The sequence below is a fragment of the Diabrotica virgifera genome, chromosome 10 (genome assembly GCF_917563875.1).
Source record: "Diabrotica virgifera virgifera chromosome 10, PGI_DIABVI_V3a".
Taxonomy (NCBI): Eukaryota; Metazoa; Arthropoda; class Insecta; order Coleoptera; family Chrysomelidae; genus Diabrotica; species Diabrotica virgifera.
The window spans coordinates 79,692,818-79,718,194 of record NC_065452.1 but is presented as its reverse complement, the minus strand read 5'-3'; the positions used below and the strand labels follow the sequence as shown (position 1 = coordinate 79,718,194).

Sequence of the window (25,377 nt, the reverse complement as noted above, 5' to 3'; positions counted from 1 at the left end):
CGTAGTGAGATGGACAAGAGCGCGACGACGCATGTGGAGAGACCACGTAGATCGGATGGATCCTGAACGTATGGCGCATCGGGCGAAAACACAGAAGCCCAACACCAAGCGACCCATAGGAAGACCCAAAAAACGATGGTACGAGAGTTGGAGCTCCGGATCGCAGCAAAGACTGTAACAGAAGAAACAGGACAGTCATATTACAAGAAGAAGAAGAAGATAATTTTATGTTGAAACAAAGTAAAGGGCCCATGACCCGCTCTTTGGCGCTTGGCGCCCCCAACATCTCGGCGCCCGTGTGCACCGCACACCCTGCACAATAGGTAAAGCCGCCTCTGCCTAGATGGATAGACCCTTTATACTACCCATTACCTCTAGGGTACAGATAGTCATAAATACAAACAAGGAAATAATATTATTATATAAATAATATGTGTTAGGTATATCTCATCAGTTATTTTTAGGGAATGTGACTTACACTGTTTGACTTCTGAGGTTCTGATGCATCCAAATATGACTCATTACTATTTGGATACGATTTCATGTAATTATACTAAATAGTACTACCAAACAGATATCTGAGAAAAATACAATTATAAGGTCGCTCACCCCACGTAGGCATACACCTCAATATAATAAACATTACAATTTATAAGTATATTAATCATCCTCAATTTACCAAATAACTAAAAACTACTTACGAACTGCACAATTCTCATTACCCCTCGGGGTTCTTGAAATACAGCCAAATTGAAATCCATGATATATTGTCAATATCAATCAAGAAAACCATTCATTAAAATAAATATTTTTGAGAACGATGTAAGACTGTTTTTGTTCTGTAAGTGTAAAGGCACAGCTAGCAAGGTTGCCAGGTCAAAAAACTAAAAATCACCAGACAATTGCTTCAGAAGTTGCCAGATTTTGTTAAAAATCACCAGATTGTTATGAGTATGCGCAGTAACAAAAAATGTGTTACTGCGCATAATTTTGCGCATGCGCATACGCGTAACCATTCGAGAACGGTAATGTGAAGGGTTGGAACAAACCTAATAAAACAATTAGAATACCAATGAAACGATTTTTTTTTGTAAAATATAATGCAAAATGTAGATGTTCATTTTTATGAAAGGTATGTACTGATAATCCCGACAATATAGATTATTCAAATCTTAACGTTTTATGTCTTAAACTTGGCCTTACAGACGACCCTCGTCGATCAGGGTGTTATACAAAATTCTTTTGTTGGAAACCTTGTAATTTTTGATAATGCTAATAAATTTTTAATACAAATTAAAATTGAAAAAAAAGTTCCAATAACCTTTGAGATTTTAGATGATCAAACCAACACAAAACGTGACAAAACTACAAAATATGAAGAACAGTAATCACTTAAAACTCTACAGCTGACACAAGAAATATAAAGACAGTTTTACATTATGCTATTTTCATGCTAGGCAAGAGCCATGCAAGACAGATCACGGTACTGCGCATGCCCACGCGCTATTTCCATGCAATTCCTGTGCTAGACGAAAAATTAAAACATGTTCTATTTTTCATGCTATTTTGATGCAAGTCCTGTCAAAATTTGTTGCCAATATGACAAAATTTATTGTTTAGAAAAAACTTAACCTTATTGTGTAAGTTTAAATGGTATTTATTGGATGTAATAATTTGTGGTTTATATTTGAATATATTTAATTATGGACTGAAGTTTTTAAGTGAAATATCTAAAGTTAATATTTTGATATATTTCTTCTATTGGCAACAATGAAAGTGGTATCTAAAATTGCACAGAAATAGCTCCGATGTAAAAAGGTCAGGGTAGGCAAGAGATATGCCATGCAAGACGGACTTGCATAGCATGAGACTTGCATAGCCTTGATGTAAAGCTGCTTTAAAACTGATACATTGAAAATTGATATGTTGATATTAACTGAACTGGTTTGTTTATAAAACCAAGACATAAATTATTGGAAGTGCATGACACGTGCAAGAGTAGCCTAAACTTCGGGAGATCCCCGGTTGAACATCACAGAGGCGGATCATTTTATATTACAAATAAGACTTTTTGTATGATATGAATATTAGGCAATTCTTAATAAAGAATAACAAACATATATTCGTACTTTTTAAATAAAAAAATATAATATAGATAAGGTCAAAAAATCACCAGATATTAAGCTTTTTAAAAAAGTTTTCACCATATCACCAAATGGGTTAGAAAATCACCAAATCTGGTGATTTTTCACCAGACCTGGCAACGCACAGCATAGAAAACACTAGTGGAAGGTTGCCAGGTCAAAAAACTAAAAATCACCAGACAATCGCTTCAAAAGTTGCCAGATTTTGCTAAAAATCACCAGATTGTTACGAGTATGCGCAGTAACGAAAAATATGATACTGCGCATAATTATACGTTATTGCGCATGCGCGTAACCATTCGAGAACGGTATGTGAAGGGTTGGAACGTGTATCGTAACAAACCTAATGAAACAATTAGAATAAAAATTATTACAATGTAAGTTGTTGCTTACAAGGCCGCGTCCCACCATCAAATAATTAGATCAAACTGGTTTGAACAAACTGAAAGTGACAGTTAGTGACATCACATCCTGAGTGTTCATTGTGGATAATAATGAAAAATTTTAATTTTAAATAAAGTACAAACAAGTTAGACAACTCAATACAAAAAATTTGATCAAGACTGATAGTGAGAGCACAGATTTTTAGAATTTCAAAAAAACTGCAATTGTGACGTCACTTTGACGTACTTCCGTAGTTTGTTCAAACTGTTTGATCAAATTATTTGATGGTGAGACGCGGCCTTAAGAAAAAATAAGAAGTTCTTTAAAACGAAATTTTGAAAAGAACAACGATTTTTTTTGTAAAATATAATGTAAAATGTAGGTGTTCATTTTTATGAACGCTGTGTCTAGGTACACGCTAACGTGTACGGAAATAAAAAAGTTAGGTACACGCGAATTAAACTTCATCAAGCCAGTGACGTCATTATTTAGCGTACGCAGTGACTTTATATTTTGGTACACGCTATTTTGATATGTTTATTGTTTGTTTGATAGAAAAATATTTGTTATTAAGGAGAGGGGAACGGAAGCGGAACTATTCAGATGTTTCAAACTTAATAATGTAATAAATCAATGTGTATATAAAAGTGTTATATTCACGTTAGCAAAATAAATTTTAGTTGACATGAAATGTACAAAATATTGTTAAAGATTTGTTTACTACGTAAGTTAATTATACCAGTTTATAAACTATAAACTGTAAACCAATGCTGTTGTGTTTATTTCTATTTATACAGGGAATTGAACTTGTTACGATTTTCATAGAAAATATGTTATAACTTTGTAAATACCCTATATAGCATAATAAACCTTTATATTTTTGTAATGGGGAAGTTAAGAAGATTTCGAACATAAAATAAAATATAGGGTGTTCCATTTTAAAAAACATAAGTTTGGTCTGCCACTATGTTATCGAACGCCCTGTAACATTTTAACTAATTTTGTAATATGAAGCTCAAAGTTTGCTACAATTTTTGTTATTAACTTTTATTGCTATCTATTACTATAGCGGGTCCACTGAGCTTTATCACACTAATCAATCGCCCTGTATCTTTTATCTTAATACTTCTGCTACCGTTAATCATGAATTTTTGTCTCTTATCTTTTTCATACTGTTTTAAAATAATGTTCAACTCATTAAAAGAACTAAATAATTGTCCACATTCCATAGTTAATTTAAAAAAAAACACTAAACAAATAAAAAATAAGAAACTACTAATCAATATTAAAATGTGAACACAACGCGATAGACAAATTCCAACACTCTGACACTCGCGGTATATACTTACCACAGCATACACGCGGCTCAAGTTAGCGTGTATGCCAAAAACCAGTAACAGTGCACGCTAAATAGTGACGCCACTGAATTGATGACGTTTCGCGTGTACCTAACTTTTTTATTTGCGTACACGTTAGCGTGTACCTAGACACAGCGTTTTACGCTAGGTACTGAAAATCCCGACAATGTAGATTACTTACTAGAGAGTTATTAGAGAGTTATCGAAACCGTCGTTTGGTAATAAAAGATCCTTTATTTTGACACTTTTGACATATAAGCATGGTTATTTATGTCAAAATAAAGGAGCTTTTATTAAAGGACGATGTTAAATAGGGTTTCGATATCTCTCTTTAAGTCGACCTGTAATAAAAGATCCTTTATTTTGACATATAAGCATGCGCAGTATTGCGTCTTTTATTTTTGTCTTTTAATAAAATACAGGCCGCCTGTATTTAAGGAAAATTAGAGGACACCTTTATTTTAAGAAAAGTTCCTTTATTTTGACATAACGTGTCAAAAATGTGAAGAAAGGTCTAACTTCACTTGTATTTTGAATTTATCTTGTCGCTTCTTTGGATTGATAATTTGTGTATTGTGGGATTGATATTTGATTAAACTTTCATCATTAAAGTTGTATGTTGGGTTTTATTTATTAAAAACAACTATAAGTAATATTCTGAGATATAGATTATTGATGTTTTGACCCAAACGAATATAGAAAAGAACATTTTATTGAAGCTGAGTTATTACAAGAAGTTGTAAAAAGGAATGTTATGTAAATAATTTTAAATTGTTACTACTTACAATGATCAGACTTAAAATATCAGTAACTCATTTATTAAACTCAATATATTTTACATTTTTCTATAGAAATAAATATTTATTGAAGATATAAGAGATTGAAGATATAAGATCAATAAATTTTAATGAAAGGATTTGTCAAAATTCTAGATTCAAAATAGAGTTCTATTCAACAGATATAACAACAGGTTAACAAAATAAAACAAAGGTTCAAGTATTTATTTTTGAAAATTTAATCTTTTATAGATTAGAATCTATAAAGTTTTTAATCAAAAGTATTAATACAATTTCATTTTCATGCCATCTTCTTCATTTGGTTCTTATCCGTTTCGAATGTTGGAAATCATATAGCAATCGTAACCTTGCTAGCTGCGATTCGAAACAGTTCCATTGATATTCTCCCTCTACCAGGTCTTCGCTTACCTTTGACTGTACCTTGCAATATGTACTGCAGCAGGGAGTAACGGTGCTGATTTATCATATGTGTCCCAGATACTGCAGTTTTATGCGTTTAATGGTAAACACAATCTCCAATTCCTTCTTCATTCCTCCTTGTTCGTGATCCATTTCATGCCATCAGTATTTGTTTATTTAAACATTGCCAAAAAAATTAATAAAAACCAGCATAAAGCTTAATTCTTCTATTATCTTTTTGTATATCGGGAAGTTTATCTGACAGATTAGAGGCCTTTTCATTTTCAGATAACTAATTATTGGGAAGTTTATATAACAGTATCCTTCTGTCTTTTCAGCTCCGGATAACTAGTTAACGGGAAGTTTTTCTCTGTCAGATATCTATTAGTATCTAACCTGTCAGATAAACTTCCTGATAACTAGTTATCCAGAGGTGAAAAGAAAGAAAGAGAGGGCCATAATGGATAAAAGATCAAACGCCAATAGCATGTATGTATATATTTATAAATTTATTATTTAAAACCTGCTAATGATCATAAAATACTTAAAATCAGTCACCAATATAATATTTATATTTATTTATAAATTTATTAACAAACTGCAGTCCAATAAAAATAAAATTAGTTTAAGCGCTAGCTTTAAATGTCGAACAATAATTTTAAACAAACACACACACAATTTAGTCGCATTAGATTAGCTCCTGGTTGAAAATGTACTGCCACAGCTTTTATATCAATATCAACAGCACACTCATTTGCCAGTATTTCAACGTTTTCTCTATTATGTACTACTGCAATATGTAAAACTGAACAAGCTGATATTATTCTTTGAATAAAAGGTAACTTGCATCTCATTACATATGGTAAAATGGGAAATCTCTTCACAATACCAAATGTTCTTTCAATAACAATTCTTGAAGGGATTTGTGATGGATTATAAAAACACAACTTCTGTCTGAAAATTCTGGAATGGTGTCATTCGGTAGTTGTAGTTGAGGAATGGATATCCACTATTCCCTAATAATATATTCTCCAGAAATTCCCATTACATATACCCATAATGCAAAAGTATTTAAAAACTCCTAAAATAGTATTTCCAATTTATTGCACTTCCATATTATTGAACGATGAGTATTATAGGATATATTACGTTGTTCTCTAAACATCTTTAAATGACAAAATAATTAAATTTAACGTTTTACTCTTCAATTATCTTATTTTAATTTATATCGACATATGGAATTTTATAGGTTATTTTTATATTTACAAAAATATTTCATGTCATTTGTCAAAATAAAAGATTCTTTAACTGCGTTTGCAATTCGCGATTGAAACGGAATATAGAGGGCAGGTCGAATGCAAGAAAATGGCCGATATAAATGGTATAAACAAACATTCAATTGAGGAATAGAACAATACCGATTTGATTTAAAATATTTTAATGTACTCATAATGCTGAAATTTACTAAAAATTTCTTAATAATGACCAAATTCCATTCAAATCAACAATTTTCTGGTTTGTTTATACCACTTATAGTTGTTCTGAAACAAAACACCCGATTTGGGCGTCGAAACGTTAATAAAAATCATTTTTTAATAATATTGTGGCTTATTTCCCATTCTAAATAGTTAAAACCACTTATAGTAGTTTAAATTTATTTCACCAGAGGTCAGCTACTTTGTTTTTCATCGCGAATACCACTCTTTTAGACCCGTCCTGTATTTGTCCTTTATTAAAGTATCCTGTAATAAAGGATCCTTTATTTGCCGGTGGCAATAACTCTCTACTATCAGAGTTGTTAACCCTACGGATTTTTCCGTAGATCTACGGATTTTAGAAATTATTTCGGATTTTCGGATATCAGCCACATTTCTACGGATTTTTCAGCTGCAGCCATCAAGAAGCTAAAATGGGGATTTTTTGCTCTTTAAGTGTCATTCTGCTTCTTTTTTGGTCTGTCGAGTGACATTCGTCTTCTTTTTGGTGCGTCAAGTGTCATTCTTCTTCTTTTTTTGTCTGTCAAGTGTCAGTCTTCTTCTTTTTGGCCTGTCAAGTGTCATTCTTCTTCTTTTTTGGTCTGTCAAGTGTCATTCTTCTTCTTTTTTGGTGTGTCAAGTGTCATTCTTCTTCTTTTTTGTCTGTCAAGTGTCAGTCTTCTTCTTTTGGCCTGTCAAGTGTCATTCTTCTTCTTTTTGTGCCATTCTTCTTCTTTTTTGGTCTGTCAAGTGTCATTCTTCTTCTTTTTTTGGTCTCTCAAGTGTCATTTTATGTCAAATTTCTGCACTACGGATTTCTACGGATTTTTGAAGCGCCCTCTACGGAAATATTCAGTTGCGGTGTTAACAACACTGCTTACTATTTAAAACTTTTATGTCGTAAACTTGGCCTAACAGACCATCTTTGTTTCAACAAATCTTTTTGTTGAAACACCTAGTAGAAAAAATAGTTAGTAATTAACGTAATACGTATACCTACCTTTCAGATTTTAGTTTAGATGATCAAACCAACACAAAACGTGACAAAACTACAAATATGAAAAACAGTAAGCACTTAAAAACTCTATAGCGTACACATGAAAGATAAAACTGATAAATTGAAAATTGATATTATGTTGATATTAACTGAAACCAAGACATAAATTAGAAGGGCATGAACACATGCAAGAATAGCATAAACTTCGGGAAATCCCCGGTTGAACATCACAGAGGCGGATCATTTTATATTACAAATTAGACTTTTTGTATGATATGAATATTAGGCAATTCTTAATAACGAATAACAAACATAAATCGATGAATGGCGATTGTATTGTTAATCTTTTGCATAAATTCCAGAAATTATTCAAAAAGAATCTCTTACGGGTAATAAAGTTGGTGACATCGGCAACACTGATGAACCAACACATCACATCTGAGATGTACTACGCGAAAATTGGCGACCCTGTACTTTTCAACTTCAAAGGCGGCATCAGGGAGTGTCCTTGCTGGTTTCGTTTATTATGCTGTGGTAAAGGTGTATTGATTACAGTCTTAGAGCATGGAAAATTTTTTCTCTCTCAAAAATTTTCCATACTCTAAGATTACAGTCATCAAAACGTTAAGTGCACTTTACATCAACAATAAATTGACCAAGTTATTCAAGGCCAAATTTGAAGTGTTCTCAAAGCACAATTTGACATCCATATTTGTTCGTTATTAACTTGACGTCAATAAATTCGTGAATTTCTTGAAAGCAAAATTTTCTTGTCCTCAAAAAAATTGAAGGAACTTGGAATAAATGTTGTAAAAATGTCAATATTTTCAGTAGTACCAATGCAATGATTTTTTTATTAGAAGCTTTTGAATGTCGTTTGTATCTTTGTTTGAGTAAAGTGTTTGATTTGAAACAGAATAGAATAGAACAGATTAATAAAATAAATAAAATAGAGAGAAAGATTAGAATAGATATATAGTATAGAATAGATTTGAAATAGAATAGAATATAATAGAATAGATGTAATATTGCTATGTAATATAGTAGATACTTTTAAAACAGAATACAGTAGAATGTAACAGATTAAATGAAATATATGGATAGATTAGAATAGATATATAGTATAGAATAAAGTAAAATATAATATAATAGGTGAAATGATTGTGAAAAGCAATAGTTTTAAGTACCTACGATCGGTATTACAGAGTAATGGAGAAATAGATGGAGATGCATGCAGTAGAATTAGGGCTGGATGGATGAAGTGGAATTTTTCTGTCACACAACACACCACTCGCTTAAGCGAGTGGTGTGTTGTGTGACAGAAAAATTCCAATGAAGCTGAAGGGAAAATTCTATAAAACAGCCATATGCATGTTGGTAAAGGGGATTAACATTGATATGACCCAAGATAGAATTGTGTGGAGAAATGCAATTAGGGAAGCCGACACTGCATAGGGATAAGGCAAAGAGAATGATGATGATGATAATAGGTGTAATGTGTAGATACTTATATAGAATAGGTTTGAAATAGAGTAGAATATAATAGAATAAAGAGACTATATACCTACATAGATACATCCCTAATAGCACAAGGATGTCCTTCACGGACTTTAGGGAGGTCCGTTTTCGTCCAAGGAACGTCCTATTTTGGTCCAAATGTCGCGCTACCGACATGTCCGTTGGACGTCCACTTAAGGTCCGAAGGGACGTACATTGGACCTTAATCGGACGTCCTAGGGGACGTAAATTGGACCTTAACAGGACGTCATATTTTGATCCAAATGCCACGTTGCCAAACGTCCACCTAACGTCCGAGGGGACGTTCAGTGAACGTCAATTGGACCTTCATAGGACGTCCCAGTTTGGTCCAATGTCTTGCTGCCGAACATCCATCTAACGTCCTGAGAGGACCTCCGGTGGATATCTAGCATCGATATTTAGACCTGTGGAGAATGTATGGTGGGAAATAAAAAATATATTTTTAAGGAACTTATATTACATCTTATATTAAATTACAATTATTGGATATTACATTATTTACATTAAATTACAATACACTTCTCCAAGAAATTAACGCACCACCTTAAAAATAGGGCATTTTTGATGTCTCGAATTTTCTAAACCTGTTGTCCCATCTGAGTGATTTTTTTATAATATAGCCTAGGCTATAGGTTACATCCTTAAGCTTGTCATGCACTGGGAGCTATACTGTAATATTATATTATATCGCTCTCTATAGTAATGAGTGAGCCTGCAGACAGGGAACTAATGGTTCCGTATGTGCAGGCTCACTCATTACTATAGAGAGCGATGTGATATAATATATATTACAGTATAGCTCCCCGTGCATGACAAGCATAAGGAAGTAACCTATAGCCTCGGGCTATATTATTATAAAAAAATCACTTAGATGGGACAACAGGTTTAGGAAATTCGAGACATCAAAAATGCCCAATTTTTAAGGTGGTGCGTAATGCACTGTATATATAGGTAAACTTATATACAGGCTGTAACAAAAATAAAAATTTTGTGTTTATTTAGTTGGCTATCTATTATAGTGTACAATAATCTAGAATATTTTGAACAAACTAAAAACACAAATATATCATCGAAAAATTAATAAAAAGGTCTTAAAATGCTTGGTTAGATATTACCCTAATAGCATACGACGTCCTTCGGACGTCCAAAATAGGTCCATTTTTGGTCCTTACGTCCATGGACTATAAACGGACGTCCCATGTTGGACGTCCTTCGGAAGGAATAAATATGGACGACCGACGTTGGACGTCCTTCGGACGGAATAAATATGGACGTCCGACGTTGAACGTCCTTTGGACGTCCATACTGGACGAAATACGGACGTTTTATGAACGCTTATATATTTTATATTGGACACATTATACCAATTACGGGATCAAATAGCAAAATAATTCAATAAAATATCAACTTACGCGTTAACTTTACGTTAATGAAATACAGTCAAACCTGTCAGTAACGGCCACTAAAATGAAAGAACTATTGGCCGATATAGAAAGGTGGCCGTTATTGCCAGTTTTTGTAGTCTAGATATCCTGTAAAACTTGTGTTACTGGCCACCTGTACTAACGGCCAGTTTAAAAATTCCCCAAACCAATTATATCTAGACTACAAAAACTGGCAATACCGGTCACCTTTCTATATCGGCCAATAGCTTTTTCATTTTTAGTGGCCGTTACTGACAGGTTTTACTGTAATTGGTTTGGGGAATTTTTAAACTGGCCGTTAGTACAGGTGGCCGGTGTTTGCAGGGGGCCGGTAACACAGGTTTTACTGTAGTTTAAATCGAAAAGATTAAATCTTAATTCAAAATTGTATATACAATTATTACAATTATAAACTATATAGTTTAATATCCAAAACATGTTTTTGATTTTATGTAATGTAATGAAAATCTTATTTGTAAATTATTGGTTACAATGTTTTACAATAGGAAATATTCAAGAATAAATAAAATAAAAGTTTAATCCTAACAACACAAAACATTCCAGACTACCGTTCTATTCCGGATTCCGTGAACATCTATCTGATTAAATTATGGGTGGAAAGTTACCACAAGATATTCTATGAACATAGTACAATGTCTTCCTGGAGGGGTAAAATTTTCCATTACAAGATTTTAAGAGAGGCCATTTACTATTCAATTTGCGTTCATTTTCAAATTTGCCGCGCGAGTATCTATGTAGCGTCGCGTGGTCATTGGTCATCACATTTCATATATTTATTTCATTTTCATGGATAACCGATAACCTAAAAATTTAGTAAAAATTTTGACTGGAAAAAAATGCATCGATAAGGGGGTGTGGGAAATGGAAATTAGTGGCTTTTTTGCTGTACTCTCTGCTAGTTTTTGCTCTGGTCTCTGGCTGGATCTCTTGTTTAAACAATTTTGTAAGTATTATAAAATCCGTTTTCAATTTTCTTTATTCTTTATGAAACGAATCATTTATGCATGCATATTATTACCTGTAAATAGTAAGTATTTTTTTGATTTTTAATTGTAAAGAATAGAAAAATTACCGTTCATTTTAATTTTTTTTAGAATCAGCTGAAAGTGATCTACAAAAAAAACCAAGGAGGAAATGTATAGCCTTGTGGCTATGAAAGGCAAAAGAGAGATATAAAAAGTGTATTGGCTAGTTGGAAGAAAGTCCACATTGTCCATGCATAATAAGTTATTACTTTATCAACAAATATCAAGAAGATAGCAGGAATAAGTCATGAGCAACAACTTCATAAGTTCAAGAATATTGAAAAAATCCAGCTCTTCGATACTACTGGGCAAACTAGAAGATTGAAGAGGATAGATAGATAGATATTTATTTATTTATCATAATAGATAATACACAAAACAGAAACATTGCACTCCACACCTGTACAAATTACATAAGAATTGTCAAGGCAAGGAGCGTTGTATAATTATCATAAAGTATTACAAAAAATTTTTACAAAAATTAAAAACATGAGACTAAACAAATAAAGAAATAAGCATTGTCTAATTAAATTAATCAGAAACATTCAATATATAAACAAAAAAAGAAAAAATAAAATAAAAATAAAAACACTGGAAGTACAACAAACATTGCCAATTGGTTTCTAGGTCTTAGTTTTAATATAATGGACTAATAATCTCTTAAAGATAGTTGCATTATGGCTATTTTTAATGTGTGATAAGGTATATTATTGAACTGTACAATATTCCTTTATGAAACAAGCTTTTCATTGAACTGGACTTGTTGGTTGTTCTAACATAAAAATTTATTGAATTTGCAGCTCTAGTGCTATGCTCATGAACATTTGCTATCGGGACCAACTGACTGTTCAAATACTCAGGCAATAAATGGTTTACCATCTTAAATAAGAATGTCATAGATTGGACATACATAAAATGTTCAACTTTTAACCAATTTAAAGTTTTCAGCATATCTTGAATTCGAGTATATCGATTGCATCTCAATATTACTCGCATAGCCTTATTTTGGAGAATTTGAAGCCTGTCATAATTAGAATATCCTGTATAAATCAATGAACAACAATATAAAAAGTGAGGTAATATTAACGAATTATAAATTGTTAATTTAGTTTGAAATGTCAAAAATGGTGATACTCTTCGAAAAAAACCTATTTTTTTCCCTATCTTTCTGCAAATGTAATCAACATGTTTACTAAAAGTTAGTTCCCTATCCAATATGAATCCCAAATACTTTATTTCCTGAACCATTTCAATTTTTTCATTATTTAATTTAATGTGAACATCCAAACTTAAGAATTTCCCGAAAAGAGTATTATTACCAATAACATGTATTTGGATTTTAACTCATTGACTTTCAATTTGTTTAACTTAAATCTTTCAGTTAATAAATGCAATTCACGATTCATCGTGTCCACTACATCAACAAAATCTTCCCCATAAAAATATATTAATGTGTCATCAGCAAAAAGATGAATTTTACATTTGCTTAATACGTTTCCCAAATCATTAATGTATAATATGAAAAGTAGAGGTCCAAGTACACTGCCTTGGGGCACACCAATATCATTTAACTTTGGATTTGACATTTCACTATTTAATTTAGTCCTTTGGTACCTATTTGACAGATAATTTTCCAGCCAATTAAAAACTGTCCCGTTAAAACCATATTTCTTTAATTTCAAAAGAAGTATATGACGATCTATTGTTTCAAATGCTCTTTTGAGATCTATAAAAACTGCGCATATACCGACCCCTGTCGTATCTAAAATACTTTTCATATCTGAGACAACTAACTGTAATGCGGTCTCACATGAATGAGAATTTCTAAATCCAGACTGGTAATTATACAGGATATTATTTGAAGTAATAAATTTAATCAGCTGATTGTACACCACAATTTCTAAAACTTTTTCACAAAATGGGAGCATATTTATTGGACGTAATTGATCAAGTTTATTAGTATTAGGAACTTTTGGAACAGGAACTATAGTTGATATTTTAAATTGCTTGGGCACCAGGCCCTTCTCTAAACTCATATTAATTAAATTTAATAAAGGATAACCTAACACATGAAATAGATTTTTGATAATATCGAGACCTACTTCATCCGTACTATTTTTTTTTATATTGTAATTTGATTATATCATATAGTTGGTTTAGTGATATACTCTCAAAAGTTTCAAAATTTACATCAGATGAAACAACTGTCTGCAAATTTAAATTAATATCACTATTTTGGTCAAAACTTACAATAATATCTTTAATACTATCAACATAATATTGATTTAATATGTTTGCCAAATTTACACTATATGTTACACCTTCATGTTCAAGACTTTGAAATTGTGATATAGTTTTATTAGTTCCTACTAACTGTTTGAGATGTTTCCACATTTGTTTAGAATTACCCCTATTCCTATCAATATTTGACTCATAAAATCTAATTTTAACTTGTTTTAAAATTCTAACACAGTTATTTCTTTCAATTTTATAGTTATTCCAATCTACGCAATCATTTGTAAACAAAAATCTTTTATAAGCAATATTTTTATTCTTAACTGCCAATTTACAAGTGTTGTCAAACCATTTATTACCAAAGTTCTTAACTTCCACAGTTTTAACTGGTGACACTCTATTCAAAACATCTACGATATTATTGATGAAAGTATCAGTAACTTCATCGATGTTTACCGAAGAATATGCCCAATCTTTTTCAATCAACATGTTTACCATATTATCATATATTATTTTAGAACGAATTTGTTTTGTTTCAATGAATTCACTTTTAGTTACTTTATTATTGAGCACATGGACAATACAGTGATCAGATATTATGTAATTTTTTTCTACATGAGCAGTTAACGTATAGTCATTACTTATGACAAGATCAATCATAGATTTTGAATCTTTAAAAATTCTTGTATATTCATTTACAAGTTGCTTCATTCCATTATTTTCTATATATTCAATTTTTATCATAATGTATGTTGAAATCTCCAGCAATGACTATACTACAACTACTATGTGATTCATAATAATCATCCATCCACTTGAAAAATACATCAGTGAATTCACTTATACTACCACTTGGCGATCTATAAATACCCACTATTCCATAATATGATCCATTAATTACAACATCCAAAGACAAAACCCACAAACTCTTGTCAATAATAAATGTTTTGATATTATTGACTTTTATGTATTCTTTCGTATAAATTAGAACTCCTCCTGTATGACGACTACTAGAATTAAGAGGACACAGCCTTTTGAACTAGTTTGAGTGATAGGTGATAGTGAAAAACGGAGCATAGTGCTTGTGTGCTGTGCCTGTGTATGTTAGAATAGTGCACGATCTTGTTAGATTAGTTAAGAGACGCTATGGGGTAAGCTCTTCATTTTAAGAAACAGTAGTAATTTAGGTTAAATTAAAATTGCTCATTGGGCAGTTATGACCAGATTGCTTTTTTATGTTTGGCAAAAAAGGCTTAAGTCAGAATTGCACATTGATAATGTTTTGATGATTTCTGGACCAGAAAAAAACTGTTGTAGATGTAAACTGTATGTACAGTAGAATCTACTACAGTACTGTAGAAATCATCAAAACATTATCGATGTGCAGTTCTGACTTAAGCCCTTTTTCCCAAACATCAGAGAATTGTAATGTACAATAATTCTCCTATCTGCTTTTTCATGAATTTTGTAGGAGACGAAAAACCATTTTTAGGATCATTTGCTTTCACATGTAAATTTTGACATGTTTTGTAGTAAATAGATAGTTGAATTTACTACAAAACATGTCAAAAAATATATGAAAACAGGAGGTGACTATAAAAAAAGTTTTTAGTCTCTCTTACAAAACTCATGAAAAACAAATCGGAGATATGTCACATCAGTGACTATATCCAGGGAATGTCTAAAAAATATACTTTGATGTCCCAAGAACCAAATATAACCTACAGTCCATCTAATTTACTTACCGTTGCACGTCATTATCTACGCCAGAGATCTAAGTTGACATAGTTGCCAAAGTATAAAAAGATCCTGAATCCATTTTAAATCAAATTTATCACATAATTATTGTAAACGTGGATTATACAACAAAACAAATTAATATTCAATGTAAATAAGTAAAAACTTAAGAAATAGAGAACGAGAATTAAGTTATAATCTTTTAAGATTTGCAGTGCAAGCGTTTTTGCACTGCATTGTTAATAATTAAAAAACGGCTCCGAACTCTTGGCAAAAAGCCGGTAGGTTTCTTTGTATAAGTATGTCTACAATAACAACTAAAAAAGTTGTCAGATACCTCGATTATTCCAAGTCGTTATAAAATTAGGTGAAATTTATATTTTTATAGTAGAGGATCTTTTTATAGTAAAGTAAATAATAAAAACAGTAAATATAAATGGCTTTAAGCCGCAGTCTCTCTTATGCGATTGTCGCATGCGTTTGACGCAAGCAGCAGTCGCAAGCGATGTTCTGTGCACTCCTCAAATGTAAACTTTATACGGCCGGTCTGTCTTGTGCGTCCGACGCGAGGAATCGCATGCGCCTGCTGCATCGACTGGTAATGATAGCAGTGCTTTGCAGTGACTGCATGCGTCCATTTCATAAAACAACAAAAAATTTGACATAGAATTTAAAAGTTTGTTGTTTATTGTTTATCAAATTATGATAACGAGGTTCGAGGTTAAAAAGCTTTATTAATTAATATTTTAATAATACGTAATTTCCAGATATAAATAAGCAATTCTGTTGTTTTCATAATTGCACAGGAAATAAACATTTTGTACTAACCTTAATGTGACACCAAGTTTTTCTTCTGGTGTTATATATAGTGTTATCATTCTCTTTACCATTCTTGTAGGAGATTTCGTTATGTCTTCCTTAATAGCACATAACAAGAAATGGAGCTGGTTCTTCGTCACGCGAAAGAAACTATGAAACTTGGTCTCATTATCAACCATATATTTACTTATTAAATTGGTTTGGTATCCTTCTTCAACCCTATTCACATACATTTCATCAGTTTTACTCTTTTTTGGTTTACCTTCATCTGAGAGCATCATTTTTAAAATGTTCTCCTCCAATTCTTGCTCTTTTAATATGTGAAGATAAACCTGTCTCTGTAGATGCACCAATTATATTATTATTATCACTAAATTAATTACTACTTACGACTATTACTACTACCTACTAATTATAAATTACTAAATATTACTACATATTATTATAAATGACTAATGAATATTATTAATTACTAAGTTATTACTGTAGAATTATTGAGACAATCTTTATTTAGCACTTTATTACAATTATATTTCCAAGCGACAATCCATATTATTAACCTAACTTCCACTCCCATCTTGACATCCTGTCGTTCTCCCCAAAGAGGTTCTGTCTCAAGTACCGACTACGTTTCTGAAGGAAACGTATAAGTGGTTGCATACTGAGCTGACTCTACATTCTCCTCTTTTTAAATGAGGTAAGCCACAGAGCTCTCTATGAGAATTCCAGGACCCCAGCAAATATAGAATGAATACATAACATAACATAATATACATAACTTAACAACTATAGTCGGACAAGTAAATTGGCTTTTTAATGTTCCTTTTAGGCCTCAATAACAGATCAGGTTCCTGTACAGGTAAGTGTTCACTTTGGACATCACTTTTATTTGGTGAAGCATCGACTCCACAACTCTGACTCCCATGTATAGTCTCTAAAGTATCAGAGGAATTATTTATATTCTCATTCTCCTTTTCTTTGTGGGAGAAGCCTGGAGTTGCTAAGTCGCTGCCGTCAACAAATTTCTTAGGAACTAACTGGTTACTGGTATCAGGAGTATAGTAAGGTGCCTGGACCAAATGCCATCTGTTACGTCTGAATTGACCACTATTAGTTTGACCAACATAAGAGCGTGGTTCTTCACAAATTTCAATTACCTTTCCATATTGCCTAATATCAATAATCCAGACAGAATCGCCCACATATAAAGGTTGCATATCCTTGGCTCGGTGTCTACTATTATAATTATCTGCTTGTTTTTCCTTATTTTCCCTTTCTCTTAATGACACTCCCCCCTTAACAACCGATTGTTCCAAATTTAATGACAACTGTGGTAGATTAGTTCTTAATTTTCTAGAGAAAAACAGCTCTGCTGGTGAAAGTCCACACCTTAAAGGTGTAGCCCTATAGGCTAAGAGCGCTAAAAATATATCTTCACTATTCTTTTTGATTAGTTCTTTAGCAGTCTTAACTGCCCGTTCAACTAATCCATTGCTCTGTGCAAAGTATGGGCTACTAGTTACATGAATAAAATTATAATTTGAAGCAAATTTCTTAAATAATGTTGAAAATTGTGGTCCATTGTCACTACGCACAATATTGGGAATACCATATCTAGAGAATAAACCTTTCAAGTGATTTATAATAACAATTTCAGTCATGGAACTGAGCTCAAATATTTCAAAATATCTGGAGTAGTAGTCCACGACAATCAAGAACCATTTATCCAGTTTAAAAAGATCTAGCGCTATCTTTTCCCAAGGTCGGGTACATGATTCTTCTTTGTAAAAAGTTTCTTTTATATTTTCACGATTTTCCACACAATTGGGACAATTTCTAATCATTTTTTCTATTTGAGAAGACAGCCCGATCCACCACACTGTAGATTTAGCCCTGTCCCTGCACTTGACTACCCCCAGATGACCTGTGTGAATATATTCTAGACATTTAAGTTGTAAAGCTGCTGGTATAATAATTCGAGAACTTTTTAATAACAAATTTTCACAAAATGATATATCATATCTGAATTGAAAATATGGCAAAACATGCACAGGAATTTTAGACTTTTCTGGCCATGAAGTCAACGTATATTGTTTTATTATTTGTAAAACAGGGTCATTGCTTTGTTCCTCGATTATTTGCTTTATAAACCGATCTTTTATGGGTAAATTACGGATTACCGATTTAACATACCCCTCGACTTCAATACCTGTCAACTCATCATTACTAGGTACAGAATTTTTTATGGGACTTCGACTTAGTGCGTCTGACACAACCAACTGTTTTCCTGGGATGTAAACTACTTTATAATTGTAACGCATTAATCTCATCCGAAACCGCTGCAACCTAGGAGATAATTCATCCACATTTTTCGTCTGTAAAATTTGAACAAGGGGTTTTGAGTCTGTTTCAAAAATCAAATCTTTGACCCCTGTTATATAATCAGCAAACTTTTCAGCTGCCCACGTAATTGCCAGGGCTTCTTTTTCTATCTGCGCGTATCGACCCTCTACTTGACTTAATAATCGAGATGAAAATGCCACTATTTCGCGAGATTTATCTAGATTTTCTTGCATCAGACAAGTTCCTATGCCAAAACAACTAGAGTCTGAATTTACAACAATAGTTTTGTTCGCATCAAAATATGATAAATTTGGGGAACTTTCTAAACATTTTTTTAGAGTCTTTAGAGCTTGAATTTGAGCAGGTCCCCATAAGAATACTGAGTCCTTTTTTAGAAGAGATGTTAAAGGTTCTAAAATTTCAGATTTGTTTTTAATATATTTACCCGCAAAATTAATCATACCTAATAATCTTAAAAGTTCTGTTTTATTTTCTGGTTCTGGGAATTCTCTAATTGCTCTGACCCGTTCAGGATCTATTTTAACCCCAGAAGTAGTGATGATATGCCCCAAGTACTTGACTGACTTAGCAGCAATGACACATTTGTTTTTATTAAGGGTTATACCTTCACTGTGTAATTTTATTAGAACTTGGTTTAAAATTTCGTCATGTTCTTTGACTGAACTAGCATGGATTAAAATATCATCCATATAAAAGACTACCCCTTTCATACCTGAAAGAATCTTAGAAAACCTAAGTGCAAAATATTCTGGAGAACATGAAATTCCAAAGGGAAGACGTGTAAAAAAGTATCGACCAAATGGTGTGATGAATGTAGTTAGCAATTGGCTTTCTGGTTTCAGTTTAATTTGGAAGTAACCACTAGTTGTGTCGAGCTTAGAAAATATTATTGAATTTTTCAGTTGAGCCAAAGTATGCTCTATTTTTGGAAGTGGGAAATAAGCTCTTAATACACTTTGGTTAAGTTTTGTGTAATCTCCGCACAACCTAACAGAGTCACCCTTTGGTACACAAACAATAGGACTTACCCACCTGGTATGTTCTTCAATTGATTTTATTATACCCAACTGAAGTAGACGGTCTAACTCAACTTTTAACTTGGGCATGAGTGGTAATGGAACTACTCGTGGTACTGACTGAGCAAATGGCTGAACATTAGATTTTAGCTCAAGTTTCATTTCTGTTTTAAATTCCCCAATATCATCAAATATTCCTTGAAATGACTCAGCTATCGTTTCTAATGAGTACTTGCTAGCACTGTAGGTCTCTGATTCTGCCCCAAATGCATTTATATTTTTAGATACTAAGTTATTAATATAACGTGAACTATTTTTATTAATATTAAGCATTTTTAATTTTATAATTCCAGGCCGACCAAGGATAGGCACCTTTAGATTTTTTACAACATATAAAGATTCTGAACACATATTCTCATTATAAGTCAAATTAACATCAATTTTACCCTCAATTTCTAGTTTTTTATTATCAGGCCCCCTATGGGCTCCTGGCAAACATACATTTTATTTTTGTAGAAATCAGACAACATATTTCTAGAGACACAACTTACATCAGCACCTGTATCAACAAGAAAAGGCATAACATATTTATTGTCAACTAAAACTTTTGCAAACCACTGATCTTTATCATTAGTGTAAATGTGTCCTAGATGAAAATCTTATTTATTTATTTTACGGGCAAGCCCAATTCTACAAAAATACATAGTGTACAGAAAAAAAAACAATAACATAATATAATATAAAAAACAGACTTACAGAAATATAAATATAATATTAGAAGTAAATATGTACTATGAAATAATATCATAAAACCAAGTTAACAAATTACAAAACCAAGTTAACAAATTACAGACGCTTCACTCAAATATTGATCCCATCTAAATTTCTTTTAAAACGACTGATGGAGTTGTCGAACAGTTGTAAATTGCAAAGGGAGTTTGCTAAATTCAAGACTCTGGGTACGAATGAAAAAAGTGAATAATTAAACCTGTGGAATGGTATATAAAATGTTCGCACTTGTCTAGTGGTGCGAGGTGGTACAAACAGTGCGATCTTATTAAGTAGTTGAGAACAACTGCATATACCATTTAAGATCTTGAATAATAGCAAAAGGTCCCTTTGTTTTCTCCTGCTTGCAAGAGAAGGGACCTGCAGTTGATGCTGCCATACAGCGTAATCTTGATAGGTATGAAGCTTAAAAGCAATGTAACGGAAGAAACTATTTTGGACTTGTTCAAGTTTCCTAATGTAGACCAAGTAGTGTGGGGACCACACTGAAGAACAATACTCAAGGTGAGACCTGACCAAAGAGAAGTAAAGAACTCTAATACTGGATATGTTTGTAAAATCACGAGTTGTTCTTTTTACAAAACCCAGCATTTTCATAGATGTTTGAATGACATTGATGATGTGAGTATTGAAACAAAGAGAGTTTTCCAGTGTAATCCCCAAGTCCTTGATTCTATTAACAGTGTTGAGCAATTGGCCATCAATGTAATAGTTTGATAATATTGGGTGGTGAGTACGGTTAAAGTTAATTACATGACATTTGATTGAATTAAGGTTCATACCGTTAAGTGAACACCATGCAGAGAGGTTATTCAGTTCTGATTGCAATATGGCAGCATCATAATGATTTTTTATAACTTTAAAGCACTTCAAGTCATCAGCAAATAGCAAGGCGTTACAATCGTGAAAACAGTTGGTAATATCATTAATAAATATATTAAAGAGTAATGGACCCAAATGGGACCCCTGTGGTACACCTGACTTAACTGGAAAGGTTTGTGAGTAAAAGTGGTTTACTCGAACTTATTGAAATCTTTCGGTTAAATAACTCTGTAACCACTGCAACAAAGGTCCACTTATGCCATAGGAGCTAAGCTTTTGAATCAGGAGTTCATGATTTACTCTGTCAAAGGCCTTGGAAAAGTCAGTATAAATTGAATCAACTTGAAGTCCCTCCTCCAAGGCTTCAGACAGAAAATCAACATAGGTCAACAAACTCAGTTCAGCAGACTTACCTGTAGTAAAACCAAATTGCTGAGAGTTTAGGATCCCGGAGCTATCGAAGGTGAGGAAATCAGTTATAATACTCTCAAACACCTTTGGTATAACACTAAGAATAGATATAGGGCGGTAATTACTAATATTAGATTTATTACCAGATTTATATATTGGTGTGACATAAGAAAGTTTCCAAAAGTCCGGAAACTGACCTACATCCAAAGATTTATTAAATATATGAAACAAAGGTCGCGATAGTACAAAACTGAATTCCTTAAGAAAATTAGGTGGTATACCATCAGGCCCAGGACCCTTGTTGACACTTAATGATGAAAGCTTTTCGTAAATTTTGGAAATCTGGATACGATATGATGAGATATTGAGTTGAGACTGAATATGGTCAACATTGCAATTTAAAGTAATATCACTATAAACTGATGAAAAGTGATCTGCAAATAAGTTGGCAATATCATTGCCACATGAAGCTACAGAGTCATTCAGGGTCATTGAGTCAGGTATACAATTGTTTTCACGCTTGCTACCTACAAATTTCCAAAAATGCCTTGCGTTATTTTGTATAGAAAATTCGGTGAAACGTATGTAATTGTCATAACAGCATTTAGATAGATTTTTACAATTTGTTCTCAGATGACAAAAATCAGCATAGCTTTCAGGAGTCTTTAAGGTTTTATAAATTTTATGAGCTTTTATTTTTTCCTTTAACAATTGCTTAAGCTCAGAAGAATACCAACAAGGAAATTTCTTAGTACTAAAATATTTAACTGGAGTGAAATGTTCAATGAGAGAGTAAATAATGTCATAAAACATAGCGATCATGTCGGAAAGATCTCTACCACGAAACAGGTTATCCCATTCTATATATTCTAGACATTGGTGAATTGCTGGAAAGTTTGCATTACGGAAATCATAATAATATTCGTTGCCAGAAATTGACCTATCAAAAACATTAAGCTGCAATGATGTTAACAGAGGAGGATGATGAGAGTCAGGTGAAACCAGAGCATCGTCAGCTTCAGAAATGACAAGCTCTTCTGGGGCCAGGATAAGATCCAGAATAACACCCCTGCTATTAAATATAAAGTTACATTGAAAAAGATTATGATAAGCACACATATTTGAAACAACCTCAATGGCATCAACTACAGCTAGAGGTGATGAAGTTTGTGAGGTTGCAGAAGAGCAATAATCTTCAACTCTCCACCTAGCTGAGGGGAGATTATAGTCACCAAATAAGTGAAATTTCAGGGATGAAAACTGTTCACTTAGAAGCATCAGTTGGTCAGCATGAACTTGATAGGTGTAGGCTGGAGATTGAGGTGGAATGTATAGAGCTCCCAGAATAAGTTTGCCGTGGAACCGTACAAACAGCTGTTCAATAGAAGGATCAGATTGGATTCGTAATGATGAATATTTCTTTAAAATAGCTATTAATACTCCACCCCCTCTAAGAGATGAACTAGAGGCAGGTGTACGATCCTGTCTATAGATATTGTAATTGACAAGACCAATTTCAGCATCAGCAATGTCACTATTGAGCCAAGTTTCTGTAAGAATGATAATATCATAGGTACAATTAAAAACATTGAGGCTTAATTCAGTAAGTTTTGTTCTGAGACCCCGGACATTTTGGTAATAGACTGTAAACTTGCCCAAGTCAGTAGAGTTTAAAGGTTTTTTTGAATGATTTTAGGTATGTTATTGAAATACTTAATCGTGAGATTAACCTCTCCAGCATTTTGTCTCTCTGAAAGCTCGGACCTAAGACTATCTAAAAGCTTTCTTTGGTTAGGGGTTTGATCTAAAATAAAATATATCTTTTTTTCACGACTAACTGTTTGTTTGTTTTTAATAACATGAAGAGCATCACTTGCTGAAGAAAAAATTACTTTAATGGGACGATGTCCATTCTTGTTCACATTTCCAAAGCGTAAGATTGAAAAAAAGATTCCAAAATCAAAGTTATTTACCTGTAAGTTTTCCATTTCATTTTCTATTCCTACCTCACTTTCAGCACAGTTTTGACCTTCAACTACTCTTACATTCCTGCCGGATCTACATCTAGCTTGCCAATGTCCTTTCTTTCCACATAATCGACAACGACTATCTTTTGCTGGACATCTTTCTCGGCTGTTGCAGCTTGGTACACTACAGTATGTACATTTGTAGTTTTTGTTGGATTTCCCCCATGTGTTCTGTTGTCCATATTTATTTGGTTCTGCTTGTGATTGTGACCAGTAGTTACCTCTGTGTGCATTGACCGTAGCTACTTCTTGTACTCGTTCTTGCCTAAGAATCCTGTTTTGAGAATTCTGCAGCTCGGCTTGACGTACTGTTAATACAGCTTCCCCTAATGTTAGGTTCTTTTGGAGTTGTAACCTCTCACTTACTTTTACATCTAAAACTCCTACTACTATGCGGTCTCTTATTAACTCATCTTTTAGAGCCCCATAACTACAATGCTCTGCCAGGCTATGAAGTGCAGTGATATATGCATCCACCGACTCCCCTGGCTGTTGACTACGTGTGTTGAACTTGAATCGTTCAAATATTACGTTCTTTTGGGGTATAAAATGAGCGTCAAACTTCTCGATAATAATACTATATACTTGCTGTGCGGGTGTTAGATTAAATTGAGTTATAATTTCCTCTGCTTCTGCCCCCATTAGATACACTAGCATATCAATTTTTTCAGCTTCTGGTTTGTTTATAAAACCACTAACCGACATATATCTTTCTAACCTCTTTTTCCACTGATTCCATGATCCTGGAAGGGAGAAATTAAACTCAGAAGGAGCTGATACTGTTGCCATGTTGGCAAGCACATGGCTTCCTGCTTGATTCTCTGCCATCCCTGGAATTATTTAACTCTATTTCTGCTCTTCGAAGAAGGTTCTACTTGCCAAATATTCCTCGGAGTATTTGCAAGTTCGCTGCCACCATGTAGAATTATTGAGACAATCTTTATTTAGCACTTTATTACAATTATATTTCCAAGCGACAATCCATATTATTAACCTAACTTCCACTCCCATCTTGACATCCTGTCGTTCTCCCCAAAGAGGTTCTGTCTCAAGTACCGACTACGTTTCTGAAGGAAACGTATAAGTGGTTGCATACTGAGCTGACTCTACAATTACCATTATTATAAATTACTAAATATTCCTATTATTATTAATTAATAAGTATTACTATAATTATAAATTACTAAATATCAATATTATTATAAATTACTATGAAGCAATATCAATATTATTATAAATTACTCTGAAGCAATGTTACTGTTATTGGTGCTATTAGATAATATATCTAGAGTGCTATGTATTAAGAGTATAAGTCAAAAATGAAAATATTTTATTAGGACTTTTCAAAGTCTTTTTTACCACTGATGAAATAACTATTACAACTGAATATGAAAATGGTGACGAAATATGATTAATAAATTAGTAATTAACTATTTTACTTTCTACTTTGGTAATACCTTATTAATTATATAATTCAAAATATAGAAGCATCCCGAAAAATCTTTTTTATGACTTATACTCTTAGTACATAGCACGTTAGATATAACATATTATTTTTAAAATTCCCGCTTTTCATCAGCTGTTATATCTGATG

General features: G+C 32.7%; 2 protein-coding genes across 2 annotated transcripts; both read right to left on the bottom strand.

The window, feature by feature from the left end:
• Positions 1 to 9,532: 9,532 nt before the first annotated feature.
• On the bottom strand, positions 9,533 to 20,380 carry LOC126878722 (uncharacterized protein K02A2.6-like). Its single transcript, XM_050641596.1, has 2 exons — positions 16,364 to 20,380; positions 9,533 to 11,340 (listed from the first exon to the last, which is right to left on the bottom strand). Exon 1 carries the CDS (start codon positions 20,143 to 20,145, stop codon positions 17,134 to 17,136), a length of 3,012 nt encoding a protein of 1,003 aa, XP_050497553.1. The 5' UTR covers positions 20,146 to 20,380; the 3' UTR covers positions 9,533 to 11,340; positions 16,364 to 17,133.
• Positions 20,282 to 24,611, bottom strand: LOC126893081 (uncharacterized). The gene is made up of 2 exons (XM_050663024.1): positions 23,730 to 24,611; positions 20,282 to 20,293 (listed from the first exon to the last, which is right to left on the bottom strand). Exons 1-2 carry the CDS (start codon positions 24,609 to 24,611, stop codon positions 20,282 to 20,284), a joined length of 894 nt encoding a protein of 297 aa, XP_050518981.1.
• Between the last annotated feature and the right edge of the window lie 766 nt (positions 24,612 to 25,377).